Source organism: Erinaceus europaeus, chromosome 13 (assembly GCF_950295315.1).
Source record: "Erinaceus europaeus chromosome 13, mEriEur2.1, whole genome shotgun sequence".
Taxonomy (NCBI): domain Eukaryota; kingdom Metazoa; phylum Chordata; class Mammalia; order Eulipotyphla; family Erinaceidae; genus Erinaceus; species Erinaceus europaeus.
Window position 1 is genome coordinate 89,150,088 of NC_080174.1, and position 20,331 is coordinate 89,170,418.

At 39.5% G+C, this 20,331-nt stretch overlaps 1 protein-coding gene across 2 annotated transcripts in view; it reads left to right on the forward strand.

Annotated features, from left to right (window-relative positions):
* LRRC7 (leucine rich repeat containing 7) overlaps positions 1-20,331 on the forward strand; it is a 583,417-nt gene that overhangs the window by 471,407 nt on the left and 91,679 nt on the right. Inside the window, exons 19-22 of one of the 2 annotated variants that reach the window (XM_016189360.2) lie at positions 1,573-1,684; positions 1,878-2,058; positions 5,109-6,789; positions 11,467-11,607. In XM_016189360.2, the coding sequence (XP_016044846.2) occupies positions 1,573-1,684; positions 1,878-2,058; positions 5,109-6,789; positions 11,467-11,607 (2,115 nt within the window). The remainder of the gene's footprint in view (positions 1-1,572; positions 1,685-1,877; positions 2,059-5,108; positions 6,790-11,466; positions 11,608-20,331) is intronic. The other variant, XM_016189361.2, reaches the window with a different exon arrangement.

Below are 20,331 nucleotides of genomic sequence, written 5' to 3' on the forward strand. Positions count from 1 at the left end.
AACAATCCGCAGTACACCAGTACAGAAAATTAGTTCTATGGCACTGGGTGGGAGAAGCCTTGATGTCGTCTTCTCTCTACTGCTCTCCCTAACCCTCCCAATTCCTCTTCCCTCCCTCCCTCTCTGTCTTTTTTCTTCTTGATTTGAAAAATGTCAGCCCAGTGTAATGAACCCCCGTGACCATGCATACATATAATTTTCTAAATAATACAATAATGTTACAAACAAGAGAGTACTATGAATGGAACCACTGAAAAGTTTTAGGATCACATTAATCTCAAGTTTAAGAACAGAAATATATAAAAATAAATGTCATGCAGGCGGGTGGGTGGTAGCGCACTGGGTTAAGTGCACATGACACAAAGCGTAAGGACTGGCATAAGGATCCTGGTTCAAGCCCCAGGACTCCCCACCTACAGGGGTTGTCACCTCACAAGCTGTGAAGCAGGTCTGCAGGTGTCTTTCTCTTCTTCTCTCTGTCTTCCTCTCCTCTCTCGACTTCTCTCTGATCTATCCAACAACAGCGATGGCAACAATAATAACAAGGACAACAAAATGGGGGAAATGGCCTGCAGGAGCAGTGGATTTGTAGTGCAAGCACCAAGCCCCAGTGATAACCCTGGAGGCAAAAAAAAAAAAAATTAAAATTAATGTCATGCAAAAAATTGCTACCATTCTTAATCCATCTGGTAATATAAGAGCATTGGGAAAAATAACATAGCAAACTCTCATTTTTTCTAGATAAAAATGTCTCTTCTTTGCCCAGGAGTAAATAATGGTAGGAATTTGGATTACAGAGGCTTAAAATTCATGGTGTCTTATGTAAAATTTCATCACTACAAAATAGTATTATTGTACCAGTGATGGTCATTACATTCCATGAATGAAAGTAGAGTGAAGTTTCAGTATGTTATAATGATGACAAAAAAAAAGAAGAAAAGAAAAAAACCCAGAAACCTTAGGAAGAAGACATGGTAGACCTACAGAAATTTAGATGACTTGGAAAAGAGTAGCAGTTAAGAGTGAGTTTAGTAGTAAGTTCAGGTGTTGTTGTTTTTTTTTTCTCTTTAATCTAGTTGGTTAGTGATAAACCTTTTTAAAAAAAATTCTCAGGAAAGTGCACCTCTTGGAACTCTGACATATGTACATACAAGACGTGTACTGTATTATTCAGATGTGATTTATCATGTTCATTCCTGTATTGTAGTTATAAATTATATGTTTCCCCCACAAAACTAGATTATAAACTCCCAAAGGACATGGGTGACATTTTGTCTTTCTTTGGAATCTTTACAGTTATTTGCACAGTACCAGACATTTAAAAAAAAAATTTTTTTTCAAAAAGTGTCTAATGAATAAAAGGACTCATTTAAATTAGAAAAAGAAAAAAAAGAAAGAAATGACACTTTGGATCTTACTTTAGTGATATCTATGACTCACTTCCGGTGCTCCACGGTGAGATTAAACTCTAGAACTCCATCTTGAAATCTAAACCAAATAAAGATATTACCATTTGGTTAACCACTGTTTAAAATGTTTACTTTCCTTGTCCTGTATTATTATATCTCTCAGGATTCTTTTGTTCATCCAGCTAATGAAATGAGGATTGGGGAACTTCACCCTTCATTAGCTGAGACCCCTCTGTACCCACCCAAACTTGTCCTGCTAGGGAAGGACAAAAAAGGTAACACTGCGGCCCAGCGTGGAAACTATGCTACAATGCATGTGCATGACCAACTATGATGCGCCCTCACTCCTAGAAATATTTTACAAATACGTAGTTCTCATATTAATCCAAGTGCTGTTGTCACACTTGCTTTTCTGTATGTAATTGCTAATGTTCCTATTATTATAATAATTTCCCCTTTACATTTCAGAGTCAACTGATGAGTCTGAAGTTGACAAAACTCACTGTCTGAATAACAGTGTTTCCTCAGGCACTTACTCAGACTACTCGCCTTCCCAGGCTTCCTCGGGATCCTCTAACAACCGGGTCAAAGTGGGGTCCTTGCAGCCAACTACTAAAGATGCAGTACATAATTCTTTGTGGGGTAACAGGTGTGTTTAGAAAAACCCCTCTTTTCTGTTCACAAATACTTATTTTCAGCAGCTCTATCACCAAATGTTGAAATCGTCTTAATTTCGAAATTAATAGTGGTGTAGAAGACAAAGGGGGCAGGTGAGCAAAGGTAGTGCCCTGGGGTTTCCATGAAGGCATGAACCCATTCAGCGTGGCAAAGTGATTGAGGAAGGGCCACGTGGTAGAATACCAATAGGTTGAGGTGAGAGTCAAGATGAGGCTTTCTGAAAATTGGAAAATCAAAATCTGTGTTGTCAATACCAATATATGTTGCATGTGGACAGTTCACTGTACAAGTGGTGTTATCGATTAAGATCAAATGTGTGTCAAACAACTGTGTATTTAGTACAAAGTAAATATTCAGGTGTAGTATTGCTACCAACGTCGTCATCATCTATCAGCACCTGCATGAAGATAAAAGTAGTGTTCAAGCTTTGCAAAATGTTACTACTCTATATTATTTTCATTTGATATATGAAAAGACAAAAGCCACAGACTTCAATATATAGTTACCCATATCTTACCTCCCCCATTTTTTAAAATTTATTGCTATATCTTACACTACAGATGGCAAATCAGAGAGTCAGGTAGTGGTGCACCTGGTTGAGAGCACATGTTACAATGCACAAGGACCCAGGTTTGAACCCCCCATCCCCACCTGCAGGGAGAAAGCTTTGCCAGTGGTGGAGCAGGGCTGCAGCTGTTTCTCTGTCTCTCTCCCTACCTCCCTCTCCCCTCTAGATTTCTGACTGTCTCTACGCAACAAATAAAGATAATTTTTTTTAAAAAAAATAGCAAATCAAAATGTACTAATACTACTATCTTTTAGTAATTTATTAATTAATAAGCAAAATAACTTCATACTAATCGATGCCCACGTATAGGTAAAAAGAAATCATTCTGCATCCCCTCTGAGTTTTTTTTTTCCCCTCCAGGGTTATTGCTGGGCTCAGTGCCTGCACTGTGAATCCACCGCTCCTGGAGGCCATTTTCCCCCCTTTTGTTGTAGCCTCCTTGCGGTTATTATTATTGCCATCGTTGACGTTGTTCGTTGTTGAATAGGACAGAGAGAAATGGAGAGAGGAGGGGAAGACAGAGAGGGGGAGAGAAAGATAGACACCTGCAGACCTGCTTCACCGCCTGTGAAGCGACTCCCCTGCAGGTGGGGAGCCGGGGGCTCCAACGCGCTTTGCGCCACATGCGCTTTGCGCCACATGCGCTTTGCGCCACATGCGCTTTGCGCCACATGCGCTTTGCGCCACATGCGCTTTGCGCCACATGCGCTTTGCGCCACATGCGCTTTGCGCCACATGCGCTTTGCGCCACATGCGCTTTGCGCCACATGCGCTTTGCGCCACATGCGCTTAACCCACTGCGCCACCGCCCGATGCCCCCCCCACACACACACTCTGAGTTTTTAAGGGAGGACTAATAATCAGACAAGCATGAGGAATAAGAGAAAAACCAAAGAGAACATTTTTAATAGTATTTGTAAGTCCTTTGCACGGGAGACATCAAGAAATTCTGAGTAACTCGCCATGTAGTTTTCTGAGTTTTTTGTTTTGTTAATGGCCACCAAGGTTATTGTTGGGGCTGGATCCTGCAGAATGATTCTGCTGCTCTAGGCAACCTTTTTTATTTTATTTTCCCTTGTTCTATTCTCTCTCTCTCTCTTTCTCCCCCTCTATTTTTTTTTTATAGACAGAAATTGAGAGGGAAGGAGGAGGTAGAGAGAAAAAGAGAATGAAAAATACCTGCAGTACTGCTTCACCACTTAAGAAGAGCCCCCCTGCCCCCATGCAGGTGGAAACTGGAGGCCTGAACCTAGGTCCTTGCACATTTTAATATGTGCATTCTACCAAATTGGCCACCACCTGACCACTCCCATGTAGTTTTACAGCTTAACAAACACAGAGGACTTTGGGAAAGAGACAGGCAAGACAAGTTGAGAATGCCACCAAAACGGACACTGTAAAGCAAAGGCATGCAAACTTAAATTTTTGTCTTCTGCACTGATTGTTTCTTCCCTGAGAAAGTCCTTACTTCACCCCCATTCTACCATCAGAGTCTTTCCTATGAAACTATCCTTTTGCCAAAGACATATTTTGTGGGTGACATATCTTTGCTCCCTTATAGCTGTAATTAAAATCCTAGCTTGCTTCCAGTTTATGAACTTTGTATTTGTGACATCAGCTAAAATTAAGGTATGCACTTTGTTAGCATTACCTTCTAAATGGCATTTTTTCAAATAGCAAAAACTATTTTAAAAGTTGTTATCTTATTGATAAAAGATATGTAATTCAATATTACTAGTGTTCAAGTAGTCTAGAAGAAATTTAAAATGTTTTCACATCTTATATATTGTCATCTACATGTATAAATATGACAATGACCAAAAGGTGTAATATGAAATAGAGTCATTTGTATTCTAGAGAAAGAATGAATTTAGACTGTTCAGTAACTGGTCTTCAAACACATGTTCTCTGAAGATTATTTGGGAATTTTGAATATAGTAAGAAATTATAAATGAGGTACCCTAACTGTCGGCCAAGAGTTTGGAGAGCTATCGAGTCAGTGCTTCTAAGAATGGAGACTAGAAATGAAATGATAAAATGTTTAGAATTATTAATGTACACATATATTTCTTTCAACAAATATACAATCACTGTTTACTGCCTGTCATACACTATATAGACTATGCCTGGTGTGAGCATTTCTCTGGCTGTTTGAGTTTATATACTAGGAGAGGGCATAAAAACAATACACACTAGAGATGATAGGTAAGTGAATTATATATATTCAACAGTAATCATTACTAAGAAGAAATAAAATAGCAGAGTGGGAGAAGTATTTTGTTTGTCTGTTTGTTTGTTCTGGACAGGAAATAACCATTCTATTTAATCATAAGTGAGGCGTGACCGGAGGACAGTAGAGAATGGGTGGTGGCATTATTACCTGCTTATTCTCTTTCTGATTAAAATTTAGTTCTTCACTGTTCTTTTCTTTCTCCTTCCCCTTGTGTTCACAGGATTGCTCAGTCTTTCCCACAGCCTCTTGATTCAAAGCCATTACTCAGTCAGCGGGAGGCTGTTCCCCCTGGGAATCTACCACAACGTCCTGACCGGCTGCCGATGAGTGATGCTTTCACTGACAACTGGACGGATGGCTCCCATTATGATAACACGGGATTTGTTGCAGAGGAAGCCACAGGCGAGAACGCCAACAGTAACCCTCTCTTGAGTTCCAAATCTAGAAGCACATCGTCTCACAGTCGCAGGCCTTTGATTAGGCAGGAGAGGATTGTCGGTGTCCCTCTGGAACTTGAGCAGTCTACTCACAGACACACACCAGAAACAGAAGTGCCTCCTTCCAATCCTTGGCAGAATTGGACCAGAACCCCTAGTCCTTTTGAAGACAGGACTGCTTTTCCTTCCAAATTAGAGACCACACCCACTACCAGCCCATTGCCTGAAAGGAAAGAACATATGAAAGAACCTGTTGACATACCTAGTCCTTTTTCTCCAGGAGTGCCATGGGAGTATCATGATTCCAATCCCAACAGGAGTCTTAGTAATGTCTTATCTCAAATCCACTGCCGCCCAGAATCTTCTAAAGGTGTCATCTCCATTAGCAAAAGTACAGAGAGGCTTTCCCCACTAATGAAAGATATCAAGTCCAATAAGTTCAAAAAGTCACAGAGTATCGATGAGATTGACATTGGTACATACAAAGTCTATAATATACCCTTAGAAAACTATGCTACTGGGAGTGATCACTTAGGAAGCCATGAACGACCAGATAAAATGTTGGGGCCAGAGCATGGCATGTCCAGCATGTCTCGAAGTCAGTCTGTCCCCATGCTGGATGATGAGATGCTGACATACGGAAGCAGTAAAGGACCATTACAACAAAAAGCTTCCATGATGAAAAAAGTCTACCAGTTTGACCAAAGCTTCAACCCCCAAGGAGCAGTGGAAGTGAAAGCAGAAAAGAGGATACCACCTCCTTTCCAACACAACTCTGAGTACGTACAACAGCCTGGCAAAAACATGGCGAAAGATCTGGTTAGTCCCAGAGCTTACAGAGGATACCCACCCATGGAACAAATGTTTTCATTTTCTCAGCCATCTGTCAACGAAGACGCTGTGATGAATGCCCAGTTTGCGAGCCAAGGGGCCAGGGCGGGCTTCTTGAGGAGAGCAGACTCCCTGGCAAGCTCCACAGAAATGGCCATGTTTAGAAGGGTCAGTGAACCACATGAGCTACCTCCAGGTGACAGGTACGGTCGTCCTCCCTACAGGGGAGGCCTAGATCGCCAAAGCAGTGTGTCAGTGACTGAATCCCAGTTCCTGAAAAGGAATGGCAGGTATGAAGATGAACTCCCTTCATATCAAGAAGTGAAAGCTCAGGCGGGAAGTTTTCCGGTTAAAACCCTTACCCAAAGGAGGCCATTGTCTGCAAGAAGCTACAGTACAGAGAGTTACGGTGCCTCCCAAACCAGGCCAGTTTCAGCTAGGCCGACTATGGCAGCTCTTTTGGAAAAAATACCGTCTGACTATAACTTGGGTAACTATGGTGACAAGCCATCAGATAACAGTGATATAAAGACAAGGCCTACTCCTGTGAAGGGAGAGGAGAGCTGTGGTAAAATGCCTGCAGACTGGAGACAACAGCTGCTTAGACATATAGAAGCTAGAAGGTTAGACAGGGTATGTTTGGCCTTTCTCTGTAAGACTACCCCTCCTGCTTTTAGTTCTATTTTACCAGTCTTTCTAAGCATATGTAGTGAAGCATGAACCACGTGAGTGGATAGAAGACCAGCATTTAATTTACCTTCATGTAGTGTGTTGGGGGGGTCGGGTGTGATAGTTTTTCATTGATACTGTGCGATGCCCTTTGAGAGTCCGTGCCTACAGGTGAATTGTGGGTTGAATATTGCCTAAAAATGGTTAGTAAGTAAGTATTTGACTTTGTGATACAGGACGGTGCTTCAATTGCTTTTTAGCCATGAAGGCAAAATTCCTCACTTAAGACACAGAATTGTTCTCTAGTGACCTGAGCATAGGATGTTTACTGCCTCTATTTAAAAAAAAAAAAAAAAAGTGAGTGTTTTACCCCTTTCTTCATGGACACTCATATTAAAGGCAGGCCTAAGTTGTTTATAACATTTGCATATAGTTATTGCTTGGGGGATACTAAAGTTATTACCTCTAATGAGTAATAATCCTCCCAGCAAGATACCAAAAATAAAATAAGCGAAGACTGAATGCCCTCCTACACATTATTGTATTTCATTTAAAAAAAAAAAAAAAAAAAACTTGCCATTTAGAATGTTGGGCTTTGTATGGAGAAAAATGTGTGGATTCAATTCATATTACAGACAAGAAAAGTAGATGTCTTTCTGAAGACTACATGATTACGAATTAATGTTTGTTGTAGCAGGAAAAAGAAAAATTAATCCCAGTTTGGTTAAAAGAGAAGTCATAATAAAGCGTGGATTGCACAGTGATTGAAGAGAGCTTAAGGAAGAAAGCCATAGAAAGCACATACATGTTTACTGGTGCCTGTTCATGTCTCTAAGAGAAATTGGTGTTTCATCTTCTAGAATTAGGATTAACTGACTATCCTGGAGTATACTTACTTCATAGCTTCGGTGCAGAGAGCTTCGTGTACTCTTCATTGACCTTAGAATCTTGAAGATTCTTTTTGTGAAAGGAGGATCTATTGTTCTCATTATTTAGGCTCAAAGGCTTGGTATAAATTGAGAGCCTGGATAATAGTGTGTCCGTAGAATAGCTCACGCGGTCGTCTTCCTGTGTTACCTGGTTTCCTGCTGGCAGCACAGGTTACCACATTAATTATACACTACTTTAATACTGAATTTTGTGTTTACAGTTGCGCTCTTTAAATCCGATGTTGGTCGGTCGTGTCTACATGGCAAGGGAACAGTTACTTTTGAGGAAAAAGAGTGGCTAAATGTGGGTTGTGGGTATTAGTGTCACAATATGGAAATTGGTTCTGCCTTGCAAAATATTTCATCAGAATGTCTGTTTCAAATAGGTGTGCTCCGTCCCAGTGAAGGGAGCCTCTTCAAAGCCTCATGACTGGCTGTCAGTGGGAGACACCTGGTCGGTTGTCACCATGCCTTACCTCAAGTTACACCCTCCTTGTAGACAGATAACTCGGAGGGCGACAATATTTGGGGCCAAATAATACAATACAGTTTGGGAACTCTGGCCTCGTGTAGACACGACCATACGTAACAGGGTAAGATGAACTAGTCAAGAAAGGTTCTAAGACACTTTCTGGAGCAAATGTACAATGAGGCAACAGAGGAGGGAGGGAGGGTGGGAAGAAGTGAGTGAGTGAGTGAAAACAAAGCATGACAAAGAAACAACAACATTTTAAGCATTGATTACCATTATGTACTGATTGATGTCCTTGGTAATTAGTTCTTGGTTTGTCAGATCTAACAAAACAAACAAACAAAAAAAGATAATAGATAATAGTTTTAGTTGGAGCACGGATTTGGAGTCAGGACTGGAAGACATAAGCAAGGATTTGGGTCAGTAAAAGTCCCACCAATCCTAAATTCAGACAGCAAAAAGAAAGCTGATATGTTTTCCATTGCCGTGACAATACCTCCTTTTTAATATAGTTTCCACATATCTCCTTTGTTGTAAGTGTTTACAATTCCCTAGGTCTGTCTTTCATTTTTTCAGAACAATTTCAGTGTATGTTCAATAGATTCTCAATTAATCCCAAGAAATCAAGTCACCTTATAGCCCAGCCTCAATCCATGGGATCTTGGTTTTTTCTCATCCACCAAGTATTACTACTTTTCCCCCCTCTCAGTTGAGTTACTGAGTTCTTCAGGCATTATCTTCCTGAAAAAGTTCCTGCCACTGAACAAGATTAATTCAGAGTCCTAACACACAGAAGTGATATGTAAAACTAGTTTTGACAAAGCTGTGCCTCTTAACATTCTGTCCAATATGGACTTGCACTGGGAACTTGAAGTATTTTCTCCTCAGTAAAATTTAGTTAAGCCATTTAGGCCCTGGAAATCAAATAGTTAGACTCCAAAGTACAGGATCTTTGCCCAGCCCTTATAAAAGAGAAATGCCTAGGGGCCTGAGCATCTGATAAACTTAACAGTCAGCATAATGTTAAGAAAACGTTTCTCTCAGTGTAGACCTTTGAGAGGCAGGTCGTAGTGCTGCTCTAGATAAACAGACGCTTGTTTTCTCCTCTAATGAAACCACAAGGCTCTTGTCCCCCGCCACACACACACACACACACACACACACACACACACACACACACACACACACACACACCAGGTCTCAGTGTAACAGAGTTTAAAACATGAGCTCTTATGTCTGAGAACACAACTCTTCCACTGGAGATGAGAAAACATTGAGGTCCTAGACTGAAATGTTCAGTGGTTTTTTGTTTGTGTGTTTGTGTGTTTGTTTTGTTTTGTTTTGCTGTTTTGACAAAGCACTGATTCGCTCTGGCTTGCTGTGGCAGGGACTGAAACAGGGACCCCTTAGTGCTTTCAGTCAGGAAAGTCTCTTGTGTTACCGTTGGCAGGATCCCATGCTCCTCAGTGCCCCTTTCTTTGCTAGAATGATGACAATAAGAAGAAGGGGGAAAAAAAATCTCTTGAAATAATCAAGGACACATAAGAAATACAATTGGTAAACATGCATGTCATCAGGAATATTACAAATTTTCAATTTAATTCCAAGGCATTTTTATGCTAAAATTGTTTCTTTTTTTTCAGCGTGATTTCTTTTGGTTTTTTTTTTATTAGTGATTTAATACTGATTAACAAGATTGTAGGATAAGAGAGTTATAATTGCCACCATCAGAGTTCTGTATTCCATCCCCTCCATTGGGAACTTCACTGTTCTTTATCCCTCTGGGGAAAACCTGTTTCTTTAAAAATAACAGCTTTTGATAGAACAACTCCCTGCTATTGATGTACAGTAATATGTGTGGGATTTCATTTTAATATGCTAAGTTAGTTAACTTCCACAGATATTTTTCCAAAAGAAGAAAATTTCAGGAGAGGTCAAATGCTGTCAGTAATTACATTACCACTCTAAGTATAAAGATTGATTGAGAGCACTCAGTGATGGAAACCACTTGATGGCAGGGCATGCAATACATTCTAAATTCTTTTTTTTTATTAATTTTATTTTTATTTTTTAATTTCTTTATTGGGGAATTAATGTTTTACATTCTACAGTAAATACAATAGTTTGTACATGCATAACATTTCCCAGTTTTCCACATAACAGTACAATGCCCACTAGGTCCTCTGTCATCCTTTTTGGACCTGTATTCTCCCCCACACCCACCCCAGAGTCTTTTACTTTGGTGCAATACTCCAATTCCAGCACATTCTAAGTTTTAAATGAGGTTCTATTAGAAAAGTAACAGAAATTCTGACTAACTTTAGCTCTGGCTATAAATGGACAGCCATAATGTGAATGTTATTTGAGTGTTTTGTTTTATAGGTTTCTAGGTAGATTAGACTGACATCATTCAAATCACAATTCCTATAGTTTCATTATGGAACACCTCCAGCTTCAATGCAAATTATTCTTTTTTGTCAAAGCTGGGGTCTTTTATGTGCATAATTTCAAATCTAGGCTGCACATAGCAAAGCACACACCCTCTCTTTCCAACCCATTACATGTCAGTTTTTAAGAAACAAACAAACAAACAAAAAACTATACTACTAGAATTTTACATACAAGCAATGTAATTGATTTGAGTGATCTACTAAATTCATCAGTAAGATTGGCCAATGATCAGACTGACTTTTTTTTTCTAGCAGCTCTTTTTCAGAGTTTCTATAGTTGTGCTTAGAGAATGAGAAACAGAGGACACCAGCTTTAACATTGCAATGTATTTGTTTTAAGACAAATTGAAAACCTAGTCTTTATTCTTTGTATGTGAGCTCAAGGTGGAAAAAGGGGACATGAGCTTTGCAACTGATGTGATTTGACTGAGGCCTCACTGGATTTTTTTCAAAAGTAATAAAATACCCTACGTGTCTGTCCAAAATCGTTCCTATCCGATATATATATATAGAGAGAGAGATTTTTATCGCTTTGGATTTGCAGCAAATGTCAGGCAGTGCGTATCTCTTGCTTTCTGTCTTCTCTGTAGTTTGGATGGTACTCACTATGTGCATACCTAACACTGTGGACTGTATGCTTCTGTCTGACCAAGTGCATGTGGAAAAAAAAAAAGAAAGCTGCTGTTTGCCCGCTGAAAGTTAAATGTTCTAAATTTAAACATGTTCATGTACTGATAAGTTTGTTGAGCATGTGTTCACACCCTGTTACATGATTATTTCCTCTACTCAGAATGCTGCTCACAAACACAGCACAGTTAACCTTGGCATGCTGCCCTATGGAGGTATTTCAGCAATGCATGCAGGCAGAAGCATGACTTTAAACTTGCAGACTAAGTCTAAATTTGATCTACAAGAACTACCTCTTCAGAAAGTAAGTATGACCTGGCCTACATGCGTCAGCATACCAAAGCCAATGAATGTTGCTTGTTCACTGAATGTGTTTAGGCTGTACACGAAACCCTGCTTAGAGACTCTGGAGAGTCCCCAAAGCACCAGGGCAAATAATAATGGAGAGCCCAGACTCTTACCTGCTAAGTGACTCTGAAGAGCCAAACAGAGGATGACCAGGTCTTTCCTTAACAGCGTTGCTTTTTGGATTGTGCAGATAACATGGTGTTTATGTGGCTTTCAGGACCACTTCTCTGACTCATGTTCTTTTATTTTTAGTTTTTGTCTGACTTTCTTTTATGTGTACGTACACATATTCACTTTTTTGGAGATAGCCCTTTCTTCTCTTGCTGATGCATTTGAAGAACAAAATTTGAAATGATTAGATTTCTGATGATTCCTCTGGAGAACACAGAGCCCTAAATTAGAATAAAAATCAAGTACTTGAAGAAGTGCTTTCCCGCCTATTTTTGTTTACAGAAAATCTCACTATAAGTTTCAGGAAAACATGAGAAGCCAGTTTAAGGCTTGGGTAGCCAGTGGTGCCTCCTTGTACCACTCATCTGAAAAAGAAGATTGTGTGAAGAAAGGCATTTCCATCATCAAAGGAACATTTCTGCTTGTTTTATTCAAACAAAATTGAGAAGGCTCATTTATCTCTTTACATTGATGAATGTCTCTTTTCTCAGTTATATTTCAATAGAGACTAATGAATCATTTTCATGCAATATGTCTTTATGAACATATTATTCATAAAGTCATTATCCTAGTGATATGAAAATGAAAAAAAAAACAGTGCACATGGATAACAGAATGACAGTATCATTCAAATTATCCTAACAAAATCAGTGAACATATGGGACATACTCAATCCCAGCAAAATAAGGTTCATGAAACCTCAGATTCATATTTTATTGTCAAATTAGTCTTCATCCCTAGCTCTGGACAGTTTACTTGTAGAGTAATAAAAGACACATTTATAGTCACAGTTGTTTTTTTTTTTCACCACTCAAAAATAAACTAAAAATAAACTAAAGGGACCAGGAAGTGGCACACCTAGTTAAACACATACACATCATCTTACTCAAGGACCCAGGTTTAAGCCCCCAGACCCCACCTGCAGGGGGAAAGCTTCTGGAGTGGTGAAGCAGGGCTGTAGGTGTCTCTTTGTCTTTCTCCCTGTCTCCCCCTCCCTTCTCAATTTCTTTCTGTCTCTGTCTGATCAAATAACAATTGAAAAGATTATATTGAAAAAGAAACTAAACTAAGAGCATTTGAATCTGATCAGCACTGTCCACATCCTCCTATTGTAAGGGTCAATGGCTTTTGAGTCATTTGTTCTCTAGGAAGAAAAATGAGGTCATGATATTCAGGGGTTACCCATGTTCACGATACATAAATGTTCCCTCTGTGGCCAGCACCAGTCTTATAATATCCACAGCACCAACAAGCACTCAGACCTGAGGCTCGATTTCAAGTCAGCCTCTATGTACACCAACCACCAACACACCTTTGCTAGAGCCTCTTTCTTAGAGGACCCTGACCTTTGTGTCCTCTCAGATGTCTGGAACTCTCCTCCTGTGCTCTAGCAAAACCAGTTGGGTTATGGTATATGGTGGCACAAGGGATTGAACCTGGTAGGACTTTGGAGCCTCAGGCATGAGAGTCTCTTTGCATAACCATTATGCTATCTCCCTTGCATTCACCATCTCTATCTTATTTAAATAAAGCAGATAAAGTATATTTTTACATTTTTACTGATCTGAAAGTATATATAAATACATAGTCTTAAAAAATTAAAACAGGGTCGAGCGGTGGCACAGTGGGTTAAGCGCATGTAGTGCAAAGCGCAGGGACCGTTGTAAGGATCCCGGTTCGAGCCCCTGGCTCCCCACCTGCAGGGGAGTCGCTTCACAGGTGGTGAAGCAGGTCTGCAGGTGTCTATCTTTCTCTCCCCCTCTCTGTCTTCCCCTCCTCTCTCCATTTCTCTCTGTCCTATCCAACAACGAACAACATCAACAATGGCAATAATAATAACCACAACAAGGCTACAACAACAAGGGCAACAAAAGGGAGAAAAAAATAGCCTCCAGGAGCGGTGGATTCATGGTGCAGGCACTGAGCCCAGCAATAGCCCTGGAGGAAAAAAAATAAAAATAAAAATAAATTAAAAAATAAAAACAAACAAAATTTAAAAGGTCTTGAAATGTATTTGTACTTAAAAAAAAACAACCCACGGGAGTCACAATTTAAACAGGTATCTTTCCAGGGGGACTTGGCAGACAAGTAAATAGAAATCAAACCCTTAAAGCTAAAATAATGGAATTCTAGAATTCAACGAGGAGATTAGAGAAGTCCTGGTAGAGATAAAGGAATGTATTGTTGGTCCCTTGACATTATATCAGTAGGAGAGTCACTGATTTTTTGCCCTATTTATTCATCTGTCTCTCAGAGAATAACATAGATGTACTCACTGTCTAAATAATGGTGATGTACTTGGAGCAGTATTTCTCAATGTCTAAATTATTAATCAGGTATAAATTAAGTATTGCTATGTTAATTTTCTGATGTTTTTGGAGTATCTTAGAGAATGGATTCATTAGTGATCACTATGGCTGTAAGAAATATGACAGCTGGGCGGGGGAGATAGCACAATGGTTATGCAAACAGACTCTCATGCCTGAGGCTCCAAAGTCCCAGGTTCAATCCCCTGCACCATCATAAAACAGAGCTGAGCGGTGCTCTAGTATTTCTCTGTTTCTCTTTCTGCATCACTCTCAAAAATAAAATAAATAGGAGTCGGGCTGTAGTGCAGCGAGTTAAGCACACGTGGTACAACGCGCAAGGATCCCGGTTTGAGCCCCTGGCTCCCTACCTGTAGGGGAGTCGCTTCACAGGCAGTGAAGCAGGTCTTTAGGTGTCTGTCTTTCTCTCCCCCATCTCTGTCTTCCCCTCCTCTCTCCATTTCTCTCTGTCCTATCCAACAACAATGACATCAATAACCACAACAATAGCTACCACAATAAAACATCAAGGGCAACAAAAGGGAATAAATAAATATTAAAAAATAAATAAAATATTTTTTAAAAAAAGAAATATGACCGCTATGATGTTTAGGAGACTTTTCAGCCTCTAACAGAAATGATAGCAATTCTTGGGACTTAACACAAAGTTGCAAACCAAAGATAGTTCAAGTATTCTTCTTCTTCTAGCGTTTGCCCTTCTTCAGTAGCCAGTCAACAGCGTCAGGTTGAGCCTGATGTAAAGTTTCGAGACTTAAAAGAGTCTATCTCAAAATTACGTATCCTTACTACTTTGAGAGAGAGAAAGAGAGAGAGAGGAGGAAAGAGAGAGAACTGAGGGGTGGTGCTCGAGGTTAAGCACGCATATCACTATGCTCAAGAACCCAGGTTCAGGGACGCTTGGACTCTAGTCCTCGCGCATGGTGAAGCATGCGCTCCACCAGGTGTGCCACCACCACAGCCCCAGATCTGTCTTTTCCATTCCTAAAATTTCCTGAATGACAACACTGGCCATCCCTAATTAGGTACTGTGGCAAAGAGCTCTGGGATGTCCTAGAAAAGAAAAAGGAAGTTTCCTGAGGAATCTAAATCGATATTCTCACTGCATGCTAAGCACTGGTAAAGGGGTTGCAGCTTACTTAAGTGCAGATGGTGGTTTTGCCCGAGAACATGGCAAGAGTGAAAATCCTGCCTTTTTCCCAGTCCTCTCTACTTGCAAACTCCTGATAATTAGGAGTATTTTGCATTTCCTTTGTTGCAAGATGGGACTTTGAAGCCTTAGGCTTGTGAGTCTCTTTGCATAACCATTATGTTATCTACCCCCCCGCCCCACACACACACACACACTCACCATCTCTATCTCATTTAGATAAAGCAGATAAATATATTTTTTTAATTATACTGATCTGAAAGTATATATAAATACGTAGTCTAGAAAAAATAAAAACAAAATTTAAAAGGACTTGAAATGTATTTGTACTAAGAAATAGTAAGATACTAGAAATACTGGCATTTGTAAAGTATACAGACAAAAGAGCTATCATTTTCTGATTCTTTCCTCAACCACTGCATTTTCATTATTGAAAGAGAGCGTCATTTGTGCTAAGTGAGACCAGGATTCGGCAGATTATTTGGTGGTAGTGGTGGTGGTGATGGTGGTGGTAGGGATTTCCTTAGGTTACCTAAATGTATCTGATTATTCCTCTTTCTTAATTTTCTTTAAGATTAAATTGAAATCAGCTCATTAAAGGATGTAATCACTTATAAAAGAAAACTGAGGAGCTCTGAATTGATAAAATGATGTTAATAGAATGAAAAGACTCTCTGATTAGATCTGATTTTTTTTAATATTTATTTTAGGCAAGTTCAAGTATTATATATTTTTGTGACTTACAAGCTAAATATAGGTCTCAACTATATACAGAAATTACATTTTCTATAGCGATTTTATGACCCTCCCAAAGTATTAATGGAGGGTGAACAAACACAACAAAATCAGTTTAATAAGTTTAATCTCTTCTGATATTTCCATTTACTGAAGCTTACCTTGCTTTCATAAAAAAAAAAAAAAAAAAAAAAAGGAATAGCACCTCTAACCCGGCCATTTAAGAAAGCTAAGTCCACTAAATTATAAAGTTATTTGTATTTCTTTTTATTCATCCATTCATTCACTCATACATTTATTTCAACTGCCATTTATTTGCTGCCTCTCCAAAAAGCATCTAAGACAATTTTCTATGGTGTCATTAATGGTTCCATGTACTTTTTTGGATGTGTTATGTTGTTACTGAGTTTAGCTATTGTCTTGAACTTCCATGTTACCAGACAGGAATATAATATTATAAAATATCAGTTCAAGCTACCATTTTTACTATTCACATTGATGGCAGAATAAATGGACATTTTAACTGAAGAATAAAAACTAGGACTTTTTCATTAATATGTGCCATGCACCATGAGGTACCTTAAGTATGTTTTTTTTTTCCTGTGTGTCTCCAGTGTAGAGATGAGAAAGCTGAAAGTCCTATGCCACATCCAGTAACTTGCCCCGATGTTGTCAATTTCCCAGTTCTAATACCTTCTTCACCTAGCAAAATAGTACACAGCATTTAATGTGTCTACCTGTCACCCAGGTCACTGCTATTGCTACCACATGGTGGTGACTTTCCAACATTGTCACGGAGCCTGTCTCTTAGTAACTGCCATAGTGCTTTCACATATAATATTACCTCACCTCATCTTCACAGCAATCTGGGGAAAAATAAGTTGATATTAAGGAACAGATAAAAGAAAATGCTTGGAGACATGGTAGAGGATGGCAGAGAAACCACTTAAGTTGATGGTGGGAATGGTGTACAGGAGATAAGAATGGAGATAAGAAACTGTATCCATGAGTTAATCACTGTCAGGTAACTCATTATTTTCCTAGTCAAATGATTTTTTAAAAGTACAAATAAATATAGTGGTCCAAATCATTAACAATGTGCTACAGATAGGAGACTCTCCGAGATCTACTTGCATTTCCTGAGCAGTCAGTACCAACAAGAAATATGCTTAGTGGTAGTGAGAAGGCAAAGATCGTGAGCCCGGGGAAACTCACACATTAATCACTAAGGACACTGCAAGCTAGAGATAGACAGGGCTAAGCAGAAACCACTGGCCTTCCTTACACCATTCCTTGAGCTTTGTGCCACATGCACTTAACCTGCTGCACCATTGGCCTTCCTAACGCCCCTCCTGTACACTAAATACTATGCAATAGTACTTACTGTTTATTGGCTGACTGAAACAGACATTAATACCAATGAATTATAATTTCAGAAAAAAAGGAGACTAAAATTATGGAAATGCGTATCACATAGTCTTGTCAGATAATCCTTCCTGGAAGATGGCCTCACTGTCTATCATAGAAGTTGATCTTCATCCAACTGATTTTTTTCTCTCAATTATAGATAGAAAGACAGATAATGTCCTTTTCCCCTCGATTCTTTTTAGGTCACTGATGTTCTTCCTTACTAAATCGATGCCAGTGACCCAGGGTCATTCGGTGTGTGTGGTGAGTGACAGTCACCCTGACTCTAAAGGTTTATGGCTACAAACAAAACAAGATGTCTCCAGCACTTTGGGACAACTAGTGTCTAACTAGTACCTGTCGTTTCTGTTGCTTTTGCTACCCTTGTGACTGGCTCCCTATCCTTCAGTAAGAAGTCGCTTACTTTTAAAATTATGAAAAAAAAAAATGCCAGCCTGTAAATTCACATAAATCCTCGTAGAGTGTGACCTAAATGAACAAAATAATACAGGTTCTCATGTAATAATAACACAAGTTCTCATGTATCTCCTTCAGATCAGGCCCCAGGAGCTCTTAGTCATTCAGATCCAGTTAGGCATATGCCTGCCTTTGTAATAGCAACTTTTTTTTCCAACACTTTTTGCAGGAAAAAAAAAAGAAAAAAAAAACTATCACATTAATTTCAATGGAAATACTTTGGAGGGAGTCGGGCGGTAGCACAGCGGCTTAAGCATACATGGCGCAAAGCGGAAGGACCGGCAGAAGGATCCTGGTTCAAGCCCCCGGCTCCCCACCTGCAGAGGAGTTGCTTCACAAGCGGTGAAGTAGTCTGCAGGTGTCTATCTTTCTCTCCTCCTCTCTGTCTTCCCCTCTTCTCTCCATTTCTCTCTGTCCTATCCAACAACAAAGACAGACAACAATAATAATTACAACAGTAAAGCAACAAGGGCAACAAAAGGGAATAAATAAATCAATTTTTAAAAAAATTTTTTTAAAAAAGGAAATACTTCAGAAACTATTTTTTTTAATCACTGGGGCTCAGTGCCAGCACTGTGAACCCACTGCTCCCCCAGATATACTTTTTTTGTATTATTATTAGTGATAGGACAAAGAGAACTGGAGAGCAGAGGGGGACGTAGAGAGGGAGAGAGAAAGATAGACATACCTGCAGACCGGCTTCACTGCTTGTGAAGCGACCCCCCTGCCAGTGGGGACTGGGGGATTGAACCTGCCTGGGTCTGTGCATATTGTAACAACCAGGGGCACCACCACTGCCCAGCCTTGCATTACTGCTTGAGAGGGAGGAGAAGACAGGGAGAGAGAGAAAGGGACACAACTACAGTTGCTCAACTGCTTCACCATTTGTGAAGCTTCCCTCACCCCTGCATGAGGAGACTGGGTGTTTGAACCTCAGTCCTTGTGCATCATAACATGTGTGCTCTACCAAGTGGCACATACATGTGTGCAGCACCCAGCCTCAGCACTATTGCATTTTGAACAAATGCAATTTCTGATTCTTTCACTAAATCACTCTGATTTCTCTATTATTTCAAAATACCGAATTTAAAAGTTGTGGAAATAACGCATAGTTTGATTTTCCATGTCTTCTATCTTTAATTGGTTATGTACCAATGAGGGAGAGAAGATTCTTTTTATTCTTTTAAAGCATATTAAAAAAAATATCTAGAATATGGTACTAGGAATAACTGAATGCATAAGTCCACCTCAATTTGGTTATTTTATTTGAAATAATAAACTTTCCACAATGTTAACTTCATTGCTTTTTCTACGTTTCCAGTTGCTCCTTTTAAACTTGTATGGGATTTCGCTAAACAACTGTCTTTATATACAGTTCTGTAGGACTTTGTCCTAAAGTGTAGTCCTTTGTAGATAGCTACACTTTTAGGAAAGACTATATACCTACTCCGTGATGCTCTTTTGGGTTTCACCTTCCACCACCAATAATAAACAACTAAGAAACTGTTCAAATAGTTTTTTTTCTTTGAATATGAATCATTCTTAGGATATCTTTTGTAGAAAACAGAAAAGTACTAGGGTATTGAAATTAATAAGGAAATTTGCTTCTTATTTTTTAAATTTTCTGCCTGGTAAAATTTTTTTTTCATGCATCTGAATATTTATGTTCTCTCTGGCCCCTCTAATACACAGAAATCCAGTTTTTAAAAGAGAGAGGTGAACTTCTGAGCTAGTGAAGAGCCCATCCCGTATTAGAATGGGAAGACAGTTCCACAGAATACAGTTGTTCAGATACTCCCCAGCTCGGCTTTTTTTTTTTTTTTTTTTTAATCAGTAAAGAGCCTTAAAAACGTGTTTAGAGAATGGCAATGGAAGATAATACTTCACCTGTATAAGTGACTCTGGGGAGTCAGGCAGTCGCACAGCGAGTTAAGTGCAGGTGGCGCAAAGCACAAGGACCAGCTAAGGATCCCGGTTCAAGCCCCTGGATCCCCACCTGCAGGGGAGTCGCTTCACAGGCAGTGAAACAGGCCTGCAGGTGTCTGTCTTTCTCTCCCCCTCTCTGTCTTCCCCACCTCTCCCCATTTCTCTCTGTCCTATCTAACAATGACGACAATAACAACAATAACTACAACAATGAAAAAAAGGGGGGCAACAAAAGGGAAAATAAATAAATAAAAATTTAAACCTAAAAAAAAAAAAAAAAAAAAAAAGAGTTATTCTGGGGAGTCAAGCCATTCCTGATCATCTTGTAAACTAGAGGAAGACAAAACGAATGCAAATTGGATTCCCACAGGAAAAGATTCCATTATGATGTTTTTCCACTAGAAATTGTCTTAAAGACAAGTGTAGCTACTTGAAGTTATTCAGGTCAGCCTATAGAGTTCCTCCTACAAACCCAATAATAATAGTAAGG